The sequence below is a fragment of the Mizuhopecten yessoensis genome, unplaced genomic scaffold (genome assembly GCF_002113885.1).
Source record: "Mizuhopecten yessoensis strain PY_sf001 unplaced genomic scaffold, ASM211388v2 scaffold716317, whole genome shotgun sequence".
Lineage (NCBI taxonomy): Eukaryota > Metazoa > Mollusca > Bivalvia > Pectinida > Pectinidae > Mizuhopecten > Mizuhopecten yessoensis.
This window is the reverse complement of record NW_018480056.1, coordinates 728618-742867: the sequence shown is the minus strand read 5'-3', so window position 1 is coordinate 742867 and position 14250 is coordinate 728618. Positions and strand designations below refer to the sequence as shown.

Genomic DNA, 14250 nt, shown 5'->3' with positions numbered 1-14250 from the left:
GTAACATAAATGATACATACGAAGTGATTTATGGAGTAATGTCCTCGCTAATTGGTCCGTTATGCCTGTCTGCATTGTCAGGTGTAGGTGTAATAACACTTTATTCAATCTAGTGTCGAGAGCTTCGTAGTTCGGAATAATAATTAAATATGACACATTATACTCGTCATCATCGTAGAATCGAAAAAACATTAACGTCAGATTTCCGATATTTATGTTTTAATTTTTTAATGAATAGACAGCTATCTACTCCGTACCAAACTAAATGCAGTAGACGTAAATAACGTCTTTTGTGCAAAGTCTTTAAGTCCTTTTATATTAGGTACATTGAAATGGATATTTCTCGTGTTGAGTAGCTTAAGAAGTTGCAGTATGAATAGTGTTGATCTCCGGGTCAAGACTTAGGAAAAGGGAAGTGTTAAACATATGCATTGTACATATTGTCAAAGTCCTTTTTCTTCGAGCGGTAGAGAAATTACAAAGATGTAGGTCTTTTGGATGCTGGTGCCATCCTCCAGCGAAAACACATAGATTAACACGCATGTGCCCTAGACCCTGTTGTGAAAATTATTGCGGAGGAGTTAAAAATTAAAATGTTGACGGTTGAGTCAAGACATAGAAAAAAACAGCAATCGGGAAATGAATTGTGTGTACCTAGCTAGTCGCACTCGCCTTCCTACATACATGTTTGGACAGTTGACGTGTCCATTTAACGCAGCGTAAGAGCTTCCAACTAGAATATCTTTGGTCACTGGTCCTATCCTACAAGAAGCACGTACTCAGCTATCCCCCTGCCTACATTATGTCGCTGATATGTTTGCCCGTGAATTAAAGGGCTTCCGTTGTCAATTATGTTGTCTTCGGAAAGAAACATATTGGGGGAGGGGGAACAGTCGAGTACCACATGCATGGAAAGTCTGCATTTTGCATTTGTTTTACCTTACTAGCTTTGGATAAGAAGAAACTCTAACAAGCGCAGTGTTGGAGCGTCAATCGGAGGTATTTATTCATTACATTTCTCCTTCCAGTGATATATATAGTTATATAGATACAACACAATTAACACCTGGTTCTATAAAACACTAATGGGAAGAGTAAAATCGATTGGAAATAAAATTGAGAGCAAGACAGGAAGCCATAGTACAGTTAATGTACTAGGGTGGTACTACTTGTCACTATAGTCACTGTGAGACCCGGCACGGTGTCTCTAGTAGATTTGTACTGTCTGCTCAATGCTACCACATCAGGCAATGCCGTGTACCACTGTGTTCAATGTCTTCCATGCAGCGGGCGGGGCGGCGAGTTGATAACGCACTGCCTTCTGTATCTCCTAGTGTAGGCGTGGGGTTAGTGTGTCGCTTAGCATAGTTTTATTAACGCAGTGTGTTCATTGGTATTCGATTTTTTCCCTGTTTTGTTGTGTGTCACAGGATTTAAGTTTATAACGTTTGCAACAGTTATTGTTTTCTTTAGGGTGCATGGAGTAGTACCCGGTGTTATATTATTGTACTAATGTGACACGGCAGAACGGATTTTTCGAATTGATGTGCTGCATTATTCTAATGCATTGTGTGTATTATTGGAAATACAATCGTTCTTACTAATGGGAATCTACCTTCTCTACAAAATAGTGTCTCACGGTATATGATCACCAGTAGTAGGAGATACATGATATTAGATACGGGGCTAATTTTTATTCCCATGAAATATCCCGTTAATTTGTGGTAGAAATTCTTTTCTCAGTTCAATGGGAGTGTTATAGCGATACATGTTCTGATCGCTTAAGTGTTAATGCTTTCGATATCTCTTGCTGTCTATTTACCTTATCAAAAGTTCTATAACCTAACACAATGTGTGACATTCATCGGTGAAATACTACCTCACAATAATACGCGTGTGTTCGTCATAATATACCCTGAGGATTTTTTTGGGAAATTGATGTTTCAGCTTCAGATTTCAAATTTGCACAGGTTCATATTGGAAAATTTTCTCGGGGGCACCATTGAGTTTTCAAGTGTCTCCGAGTTGGTATTTTATTATTTCACTTTATGTTTTCACATAATTCTACGATGATCGCTTGACGAAGTTTCATACATGTTTGTGTTGTTACGCTCAAGTCGTTCATAGAAGATTTACCTGTTGGATGCGAAGCTGTGTGTTACTTGAATTATCAGGATGAATTCGGCTTCAACTTCAGTCACCGTAAAGTCCAGTAACTGTGAAACCCGTACGAAGAAAGGAGGCGGACAGGTTGACCTTGAGGTAGGTCTTATAGTATTAATGTTAACGTGGTTTACCACGCTTGTCCGCGCGGACATGAGTTTGTCTTTTATCGAATAATGATAGAAACCAACGGTCGTTTTCATCGTTTCCTTACTATTTTCGTGATTTCCTAACTGTTTACCTCACCAACTATACACATTGATAACGTTGATTTTGACACTTATGTTATGAGGCACCACTCGCTTAAAAAGAAATTAGGCATTTTTTTTTCAATTTGTTCCAAACTTGAGAAAACATGCAAGTCATAGGATTCAAAGATTTCATCTCCAAACAAATATTACGAGTGATTTATATATAATAATAAAAAAAATGGAAAATTTTGACAAATAGTCAGTAAACGTTGCCACAATTGGATCGTGAACTGTGACACGCGCATGTTAAACCACCGTTAGTGAGTTGTACATGTACGTCATGCAACTGGTGGACATCAAACTAAACGGCAATTTAATAATAGCATACTATCGATTACGAGGTTACTGCAATTGACACCACGTGTAACTACCTGGTTTATGCTGATCATATTTTCATTTTGACATGATACTGAAAACAAACAAACCATCCAGCTGTTCCCGGTGACACTTCCATATCAATTTACACGAGTCATAATGTACAGGGGCAATCATCATGCAAAGACATAGATAGCTAGAGAGGTTCATAGAGGTCGTTTGGATACGTTTTCATGAACGTTGCACATCCTCTACATTTGGGATGAGACATAATGAACGTCATCCGTTTGAAAGTGTATTTATGTTTCGGAACGCTTGGCCACGTGTTGTAGACGTAGTCTGATACAATGCCGTATAAACCATTAGCTGTATTTTGTTTTAGAGAGGTATGTTTCGAGATTGTTGAATAGTTGTTGTGTCGTTGCAATATAATTAAAGTAGGGGTGAGTCGAGTTGAACTGAGGTTGCGTCAAATTTCATTATAACGGTGTGGTTATGCTGCGTTTAACTCAAATTGGGTCACGTTTTACGATGGCTGTGTCAAGTTAAGGAATAGGATGATTTTACCACAGCTATGTGGAATAATGGCATGTCATATAATTTCACGATGGTTATGTCGAGTACTGGAATGTAATATGGTTTCACGATAGTAATTTAGAGCTGTAGAATATTATATAGTATCAGGAATGGTATGTCGAGTACTGGAATGTAATACGGTTTCACGATGGTTATGTCGAATTATGGAATGTTTCATGGTTTCACGATAGTAATTTAGAGTTGAAGAATATTATATAGTATCAGGAATGGTATGTCGAGTACTGGAATGTAATATGGTTTCACGATGGTTATGTCGAATTATGAAATGTTTTATGGTTTCACGATAGTAATTTAGAGTTGAAGAATATTATATAGTATCAGGAATGGTTTGTCGAGTACTGGAATGTAATACGGTTCCACGATGGTTATGTCGAATTATGGAATGTTTTATGGTTTCGCGATGATAATGTGGAGTTTAACTTTGTATTTTGTCAATTGATCGAAAAGCTTTGATAACATACATTGTATGTGTTGCATGAAGCCATACGTATAGAGCATTTGTGTTACGAAAACTGTGCCGTATTGTTGTATGATATACATGTTACGGAATCAACTATCGGTTAATATAATGGCCTACTTTCAATTCAACAACAGCAAATTATCAGCGGTATGTCTCGTATCTGTCGTCACGGGAGCGGTCGTTACACAACCGAATGCTGAACTGACGACTATTGATGTTTGCGACAAATTAAAATCTTATCTGATTTTCAAGTGGATGAGTATTCAAGAAAACAATGCATACCGAGAGTGCCTGTTGAATATTAAAGTGTATTGATATTAATTAAATGATGTGGAGTACCCGGATGTGGCTCGGTGAGCTCCAAGCTTTATTACTTTCATTCAAGCCTGTGATCAAGGCCTCTTCAGTGAGCGGTCGTGGCTTGCTGTTTCCAGTACAGGGACCGATTGATTTCATGACACAAGGGTTAAGTGTTGAGAGGATCGATTTAATTAATACAATAGGAAATAAGCATTTATATAAAAGGTATAGTCACTATAAATTAATTCCGCTTTTGAGTGTTAAATTTATTGTCTCGCCGCCACGAACTTGAAGCGAGACTCCGCCGTAGTCGCAGGTGTTTTTTCTGATCGCCGGATCAGTTGATTGGTACACGTTTACAACTGAGTCCAGATTGTATAAATAAAATGTCAAATATGTCGACATAGCGTTGTTACACTTTGTATAATACATTTTACGACATTACAGAGAGAAAAGTGGGACAACAATGCATTCGTTAATAACAACAATCTTACTGAAGAATTTACCTTTTCTTGAATTGTTTTACTTAGCCAACAACATTCATTACTAGCTAAGTCAATAATTTCTGATACAAATTGCTGTAAACTTCCATATTTAACAATAATTGTATTTTAGCGCTGTCCGTGCTTACTATATCGCGGTAAATGATGATTGTGCCAATTGAAGTTTGTGTATCTGTTTCTTATTCTAGATATTATACTTTAGATTCTCCAATTCATCAAGGCGCTTGTAAGTTGAAATTCGATAATGCACTAAACTCTGGTGATACTAAATTAAGGACGTTTACGGTACCTTGGCACTGCTTTGGCAAGTGCCCGTTGTTTGTAAACGTGTCCAGGTAAAATAGCTTTGTCCTTATATAGTAGCGGACACGCGCCAATAATACAAACTCATCAAAGTGTGATGGGGCAACTGAAGCAAGCTAATAGACCGTGTCATTAGAACGGCTCGTTTGAGCGTAACGACATAAACAGATAAAATCAATACATTGTTACACGTTCTGGGCCCACTTGTATAAAACATCTCAAAGTTAAGGAAAATCTCAAGCAATGTATTGTCTATGGGAGATTTTAGACATGAGGAAATCTCAAGAGTTGAGATGTTTTATACAAGTGGGCCCAGGTGTATTAGACAGACATTAATGTTGACAGCGATGGGACGAACATTCACTAGCACTATATTGTAGGAATATATGTCCGTTTCATTTCTGATTCGGATAAATTTGATATGATTTAAACATATTCATTGGCCCAAATTTGAGCAGAGGATTATGCACAAGTTATATCAACTTATCAACGCCTTTTCCTCTAATACAGTACATATTGATATTTACATGATAGCATTTATAAAATTGATACATGTAGCAATTGGTTGAAAACTCACTACCAGTAAAAATATAGATATATCCATTTCATTTTTGATTCTGATAATATTTCACATCAATGTATCGAATATTCACTGTCAGGTAAGACTCAGTTTTAATGTTGAGGGTATGTATATTTATCAGGAAAAATCTCTTTCGAAATCAAGTTCATCGTATGCATCGCGACGATTGATGTGGACCCACGTGCTAGATAATTGCTGTCCACGAATATTCACTATCTATTGTCAAAAGAAAAATGTTGTCATATGAGCAGGAAGAATATTTTGAAAACAGGGTTGAATTATTGCAATGTTATTTCTTATTAAATGGTCATATGAGAATAATATTGATCCCATTGCAGGAAATTATCCTGATACATCCGTTGTAAGTTTCTCGTTTTACTTGTGTTCCCGTTTCTATAGAGTGGTTTGTTCGAATGTTTCTCTTGGCATACAAACCGTTTACACAATGTCTACGGTTACCTCCTGTGACTTATTGTGGTGTTGCACCGCAAACACTTAAACAAATACCAAGAGGAAGGTCTTATCTTATCAAATCGAGACTTTAGAGACTTAATCAAATAAAATCTGGGGGGAACGTCCTGCCCATGAAACATACCGAAACATATGGCCGACCAGCTACATCAGCTTGTTTTCATTATAATGTTCCTGGCTTCTAAGTCGGTGTTCTTTTGAATGTTGACCAACAGTACAAATAACAAACCGTAAATTGACGACACGCTCACTTGGTCTTTTATTGCTTGGTCCTGTTGGAGCGCTCGGCCGACAGACGCCATACTCTCCTAATTCGGAATATGCCGAACAGTGTATAACAATAATCTAGCGATATGGATACCGCGAGAGTAACAGAGGTGAGATCAACCTAAAATACGCATGCGCATTGTGTATGAAGAGCTTTGTTGCTTTTTGGCAACTCGTCTTAAACCTTAAACTGTCATGCACAGCTTTGTATGAAGAGTTGTATGGTGTTTCGGTAACCCCTCTTAGCCCAGATTATAATTTAGAACGTTTTCGTTTGGTTCGATAGCTGGACTTCCTATAAACATCGACTGTTTTTGGTTTACTGGACTTTTACGATTATCATTTTCAGTAAAATTGAAGAAAATTTGATACAATTATATGAGCAATGGCCTGCATTTATCCAATATTACGATTATAACAACCAATTCTAAATCTCTGATGGGCCCGGAAATGACCCCTAACACCTTTCTCCTTGAAAGGAGACGCAGCGCGAGAAATTCCACTGTTTCTACAACGGCAAACACTTTTAGTAAACACAAAAATCCTGGACATGATATAACATTGCACTTCATCATGAGTTTCAAAATGGGTCATAATTCCATGTCTGGAACAGCCGGAATGTGAGTGTGTTCAGACGCAAGTCATCAATGTGATGCGGTTGTCTCCGCGGCAGGATATATAACATTGAGTTGTCAGTCAAAGTCAGGAAACCGGTATAAAGCATGTCGGATCTGTATTAAATGTCGGCTGTGCTATTGATGGTTTAGAATAAATCATTCAAACTTGCATATGGTGATGATTTCTCCTAAACCAATTTCAATAAAGAGAGTATTACCCCAAAAAATGTAATATCATTTTTGTATGAAACAGTTGTTTTTAAGTGAGCGCATTGAAAAAATATTTATACTTTTTCTGAATACTTCCTGCCGTCCTTTTTATCTCGTGTCTTGTCTTACATTAACTCGCGTGTGGCCTTCGTGTTAAATATCCGTCAAAGTGGGTGGGCGGGGAGTGCAGTGGATGGAGCACTTGCCTTTCACCTAGGCGGCCAAGTTTCCATTCCCCGATCGGACGTGAACAGGTAGTGGGTCATCTTCCCGACCACGAGGGTTTTTTTCCCACGTTAAGACCCTCCGCGCGCTTACATCCGGGCAAACAAGAGCGATAAATATTAATTGAAATAACTTGTTTCAAAACTGTTGTAAAATCAATCAATTTTATTATATTAAGTGTGGTAGGCAATGGATTCCGTCCTCAGGACCTACCAAAGTCCTTAAAAACGAATGAATGAATGGATAAAAATTATTTAGAAAAGGGCATACACACCAAACAATTTCATCTAAGTAGGTATTTACAAAGTTTATCTCAATAATTTACGTACTTTACTTTACCCTTGGATAGCACATCAAAGCCAAAGAAAGCTTATGTCCAACGGGGTCCCCTCGTGGAAGTTGTTATTCCCTCCAAAACATTCAGCATTTAGGGTTATTTCAACAACGTGTTAACCCATTGTCAGTGTTATGTGACCGGGTGGAATACTGTGCTGGGTGCTTTCAGCAAGGCATTTCAGTGAGGGTATGAGATGCGCGCGATCACAAGGAAGCAAGTACGCCAACATACAGTCAACAACACACACTCGTATACAACACACATGTAGATATGTCCTTCAATAATCTTGGCTGTTAATAGGTCGCTGAAGTCAATCAAACCTAATACGAATCAATATTGCCAAAATCTAAAATCATTATTTCGGAACCTTTTTACCTGTATGGCTATAGCTTTAATAATTAATTTCTTAAAGGAATTCCGTAACTTACAGAACTTTATTTTGGAAACAAAATGTGAAGATGAAATGACCAAAAAGCCAACACTAGCTGTTTCCTGAGAGTAACAATCACCAGGGCTAGACTGGGAATCGAACCTTGAACGTCGGATCACAATATGGTTGTATTAACCAACTGTGCTTCTTGTACATAAACAACCAATGGTCCCCAGCCAAGACCGATAACAGTAATATCACAATTAAATTAATGGTTACTATAGGTATGAACCACTACAATGGAATTCTCTAGGGTTTTGCCTGCAGTGAAACGAAGATCCTTAACTTGAGTATATATTGCTATCACTGGATCAAATATTTCTGTTATGGACTTATCTCATTAGAGCGTCTTCCTCAAGGGCGTAATTAGGGCACGCACTCCATGCTGGTATAGAACAAATCTTTACTATATTTAGGTGTAGCTCCAGCTGTAACGAATTATAAGAAACCTTTTCGCTTGATAATGGCATAGGTTGTCAATCTAAACCTTGTCTCTAAAACATATTTATCTATTCCAAAAGTTTGACATTTAAAGAACGCGAATGTCAAACAAAGCATCGTTTGGTTATTGGTTATTAAGGAATAAATGTCTTACATGTGTAGTAAGCTTACATTGGTTCTGGATTGGATTTCGAAGAAACGTCAATGCGAAGCTACTTTTGCTAATAGATGGTACTGTTCGCGTTCTAATCTGGTTTGCTTAATTCATTTACTACAAGGAAAACAAGATATTAATATCAAATATTGAAAAAAAACCACCGACAGGATCATTTTTCACATATATCAGTGTCCGTTTGTATAGATAAACGAAGTAACCGATTGGAATCGCATACAAACTAACATTACGGATTGTAGTAATGTTTACCTTGGATTATCATCAACAAAACATGTTTTCAAATTTATTTGTCTTCATCACAATCACGGTGTACAATGTGTGTACTAGTGTATATCCTAAGCTCTGACACAATCACAGGTACAATGTGTTAGGTTGCATACATCCTTAAATCTTAACACAATCACGGGGTACAATGTGTAATGTACAGTGTAGCATACATCCTTAACTATAACACGATCACGGGGTACAATGTGTAATGTACAGTGTAGCATACATCCTTAACTCTGACACAATCACGGGGTACAATGTGTAAGGTTGCATACATCCTGAAATCTTAACACAATCACGGGANGCCCTGGTTTAATGATCGTGTTAGAGCTCTACGTAAACAATATTTAGTTGCTTTAAAGAATTTCAACATTAACAAATGTTACTGGACACACACTCTTCTTATCCGTAAGAAAAAAGAGTACAAAATCCTGGAAAGTAAGTTTAAGAGGCAATATTTGAGCGCAGAAGGTGATATGTTGGAGTATATGAGAAAACATAACCCCGGGTCTTTTTATAAGAAATTTGGTAAGAAGAAAGCTAAAACACCAATGTGTAATGGTAATCAACTGTTCAATCATTTCAAAAACCTGTCTTCTGTACAACAAAATAATGATCCAGTCCATCATGACGATTTTATTCTTACTGATTATGACACTGTTTTTGAGGAATTAGATGCTCCTATTTCGTTACAAGAAGTAAAAAATGCTATTCGGAAATTGAAATGTGGTAAATCACATGGACCTGATGGTTTGTTAAATGAATGTTTAAAAGCTGGCGTGGAATTACTTCTTCCAACTTTATCTACGTTGTTTAATTCTATACTAGAATCTGGTTATTTTCCTTCTAATTGGTCGTCAGCCATAATTATTCCTGTCCATAAGAAAGGTGTTTTAAATGACCCTAATAACTTTAGAGGTATCAGTTTAATTAGTTGTCTTTGTAAACTTTTTACCTCTGTACTAAATAAACGTATTTTAGATGTGTGTACAAAATATGACCTTATTACTGATGCGCAATTCGGATTTCGTCCAGAACTTAGTACGATTGATGCAATTTTCGCATTACATTCTATTATAACGAAAACTTTATCTTCAAAGAAACGTTTGTACTGTTGCTTTGTGGACTTTCGCAAAGCGTTTGATTTTGTTGATAGATTAAGCTTATGGCGTAAGCTGACTAAGCTTGGTATTCGAGGGAAAATGTTATCCGTCATTAAATCATTTTACAAATCAGTTAAATCTTGTGTATCAACTAACGGTAAATGTTCTAATTATTTTGAGTGCAGTGTTGGATTAATGCAAGGGGAAATATTATCGCCTTTATTGTTCTCAGTTTTTGTTAATGATTTTGAAACCTCATTTATTGAAAATGGTGCAACGGACTATGACTTTGGTGAATTAAGTTTGTTTTTGTTAATGTATGCAGATGACTTAGTATTATTTTCCGAAACTATTGAAGGTTTACAGAGTCTTTTAGATAATCTGAATGTGTACAATGTGTAATGTACAGTGTAGCATACATCCTTGACTATAACACAATCACGGGGTACAATGTGTAGTGTACAGTGTAGCATACATCCTTAACTCTAACACAATCACGGGGTACAATGTGTAATGTACAGTGTAGCATACGTTCTTAACTCTAACACAAGTCACAAGTATACATGTGAATATGCAAGGTACATGAAATACTTGATCGTTTCCTTGTTCATTTATATTAAGAATTTTCCAGGTGTATGAAGCGAGGGATACATGTACTTCATAGAAGTATAAACAATGTTCGCCGAAGTCTGGTCAGAGTATGTATTTCTGATCCCGACAAGCTTTAGACCTGGCACCCATCCAACTAGAATTCCTTCCATATTTGTTTGTCGACAATTGGGGCTTATTGACACATAATCTGTTTTATGAGGAATTCTCGTCCATCGCCAGGATATGCATTTGATAACGAATTGAAACCAAGATATAATGACTGAAAGTAGGAAGGTAGTACGTAGGTTAATTACAGAGACCATCATACCCAGCATGTGTGTAAACCAGAAATATAGTCACGTGATACAGAATGATATTTTATCATGATGACAAATAGGAACATTTTGTTTGAGATAAACGAGATTTCGAGATTTGTCAGTTGGGGTGATAATTTGTGAAGAAAATTCGACGTGGAGAGAAGCGAGCCGATTTCGATCCCAAAGAGGATCAAAGTTTTACGAGTTCGTTAAATTGACACATATATATCGTTTGGTCTCGTGCACAGCGAATATTGTATAGCCATTTAGAAAGGAACACATAATCCAAACCGCTTACAGTTTCAAGTATGAAACAAAGCGTAGCTGAATCGAGTCATTTCGGTACACATATAACAGCTTATTTTACATACGCTTATAGCGTTGCCGAATCGACATCAATTTATGGACAACTCGTACACATTTTACACCTTTGTGTACATACGCTTCACTGGTCATTTGTATGATGAAGGTAACAAGTACATACAGTACTAGTCACCGAAACGTCACATAGAACATTTATTGGTTGTGTAACAAGAATCTGTTCATAATCCATAATTACCAACCTGAAGAAATGGTTTAGAAACACTTGCTGTTTCGTACACTGCTGTTGAGCACTGTCCTTTTGGTGAAACACTCGCTGTTTGGTATACTGCTGTTGAGCACTGTCCTTTTGGTGAAAAACTTGCTGTTTGGTATACTGCTGTTGAGCACTGTCCTTTTGGTGAAACACTCGCTGTTTGGTATACTGCTGTTGAGCACTGTTCTTTTGGTGAAACACTCGTTGTTTGGTATCCTGCTGTTGAGAACTGTTCTTTTGGTTAAACACTTGCTGTTTCGTATCCTGCTGTTGAGCACTGTCCTTTTGGTGAAACACTTGCTGTTTGGTACAATGCTGTTGAGCACTGTCCTTTGGTGAAACGCTTTGTTGAGAACTGTTCTTTTGGTTAAACACTTGCTGTTTCGTATACTCCTGTTGAGCACTGTTCTTTTGGTGAAACACTCGCTGTTTCGTATACTGCTGTTGAGCACTGTCCTTTTGGTGAAAAACTTGCTGTTTGGTATACTGCTGTTGAGCACTGTTCTTTTGGTGAAACACTCGTTGTTTGGTATACTGCTGTTGAGAACTGTTCTTTTGGTTAAACACTTGCTGTTTCGTATACTGCTGTTGAGCACTGTTCTTTTGGTGAAACACTCGCTGTTTCGTATACTGCTGTTGAGCACTGTCCTTTTGGTGAAACACTCGCTGTTAGGTACACTGCTGTTGAGCACTGTCCTTTTGGTGAAACACTCGCTGTTTCGTATACTGCTGTTGAGCACTGTCCATTTGGTGAAACGCTCGCTGTTAGGTACACTGCTGTTGAGCACTGTCCTTTTAGTGAAACACTCGCTGTTTCGTATACTGCTGTTGAGCACTGTCCTTTTGGTGAAACACTCGCTGTTTCGTATACTGCTGTTGAGCACTGTCCCTTTGGTGAAACACTCGCTGTTTGGTATACTGCTGTTGAGCACTGTTCTTTTGGTGAAACACTCGCTGTTTCGTATGCTGCTGTTGAGCACTGTCCTTTTGGTGAAACACTCGCTGTTAGGTACACTGCTGTTGAGCACTGTCCTTTTAGTGAAACACTCGCTGTTTGGTATACTGCTGTTGAGCACTGTCCTTTTGGTGAGACACTCGCTGTTTGGTATACTGCTGTTGAGCACTGTCCTTTTGGTGAAACACCCGCTGTTTCCTACACTGCTGTTGAGCACTGTCCTTTTGGTGAAACACTCGCTGTTTCGTATACTGCTGTTGAGCACTGTCCCTTTGGTGAAACACTTGCTGTTTCCTACACTGCTGTTGAGCACTGTTCTTTTGGTGAAACACTCGCTGTTTGGTATACTGCTGTTGATCACTGTCCTTTTGGTGAAACACTTGCTGTTTGGTACACTGCTGTTGAGCACTGTCCTTTGGTAAAACACTTGCTGTTTCGTATACTGCTGTTGAGCACTGTTCTTTTGGTGAAACACTTGATGTTTCGTATACTGCTGTTGAGCACTGTTCTTTTGGTGAAACACTCGCTGTTTGGTATACTGCTGTTGAGCACTGTTCTTTTGGTGAAACACTTGATGTTTCGTATACTGCTGTTGAGCACTGTTCTTTTGGTGAAACACTTGCTGTTTGGTACACTGCTGTTGAGCACTCGCTGTTTGGTACACTGCTGTTGAGCACTGTCCTTTGGTAAAACACTTGCTGTTTCGTATACTGCTGTTGAGCACTGTTCTTTTGGTGAACCACTCGCTGTTTCGTATACTGCTGTTGAGCACTGTCCTTTCGGTGAAACACTTGCTGTTTCGTATACTGCTGTCGAGCACTGTCCTTTTGGTGAAACACTTGCTGTTTGGTACAATGCTGTTGAGCACTGTCCTTTGGTGAAACACTCGCTGTTTCGTATACTGCTGTTGGGCACTGTCCTTTTGGTGAAACACTTGCTGTTTGGTACACTGCTGTTGAGCACTCGCTGTTTGGTACACTGCTGTTGAGCACTGTTCTTTTGGTGAAACACTCGCTGTTTCGTATATTGCTGTTGAGCACTGTCCTTTTGGTGAAACACTCGCTGTTTCCTACACTGCTGTTGAACACTGTCCTTTTGGTGAAACACTCGCTGTTTCCTACACTGCTGTTGAACACTGTCCTTTTGGTGAAACACTCGCTGTTTCCTACACTGCTGTTGAACACTGTCCTTTTGGTGAAACACTCGCTGTTTCGTATACTCCTGTTGAGCACTGTCCTTTTGGTGAAACACTCACTGTTTGGTATACTGCTGTTGAGCACTGTTCTTTTGGTGAAACACTTGCTGTTTGGTACACTGCTGTTGAGCACTGTCCTTTGGTAAAACACTTGCTGTTTCGTATACTGCTGTTGAGCACTGTTCTTTTGATGAAACACTCGCTGTTTCGTATACTGCTGTTGAGCACTGTTCTTTTGATGAAACACTCGCTGTTTGGTACACTGCTGTTGAGCACTGTCCTTTGGTAAAACACTTGCTGTTTCGTATACTGCTGTTGAGCACTGTCCTATTGGTGAAACACTTGCTGTTTCGTATACTGCTGTTGAGCACTGTTGTTTTGGTGAAACACTTGCTGTTTCGTACACTGCTGTTGAGCACTGTTCTTTTGGTGAAACACTTGCTGTTTCGTATACTGCTGTTGAGCACTGTTCTTTTGGTGAAACACTCGCTGTTTGGTACACTGCTGTTGAGCACTGTCCTTCTGGTGAAACACTTGCTGTTTGGTACAATGCTGTTGAGTACTGTCCTTTGGTGAAACACTTGCGGTTTGGTACAATGC

At 38.5% G+C, this 14250-nt stretch overlaps 1 protein-coding gene across 1 annotated transcript in view; it reads left to right on the top strand.

Moving 5' to 3' along the window:
- The first annotated feature begins 1343 nt into the window (after positions 1-1343).
- Positions 1344-14250, top strand: part of LOC110442987 (dipeptidyl peptidase 4-like) — a 406309-nt gene continuing 393402 nt past the window's right edge. Inside the window, exon 1 of the mRNA XM_021486900.1 lies at positions 1344-2262. Within this exon, the coding sequence (XP_021342575.1) occupies positions 2176-2262 (87 nt within the window). The 5' untranslated portion in view covers positions 1344-2175. The remainder of the gene's footprint in view (positions 2263-14250) is intronic.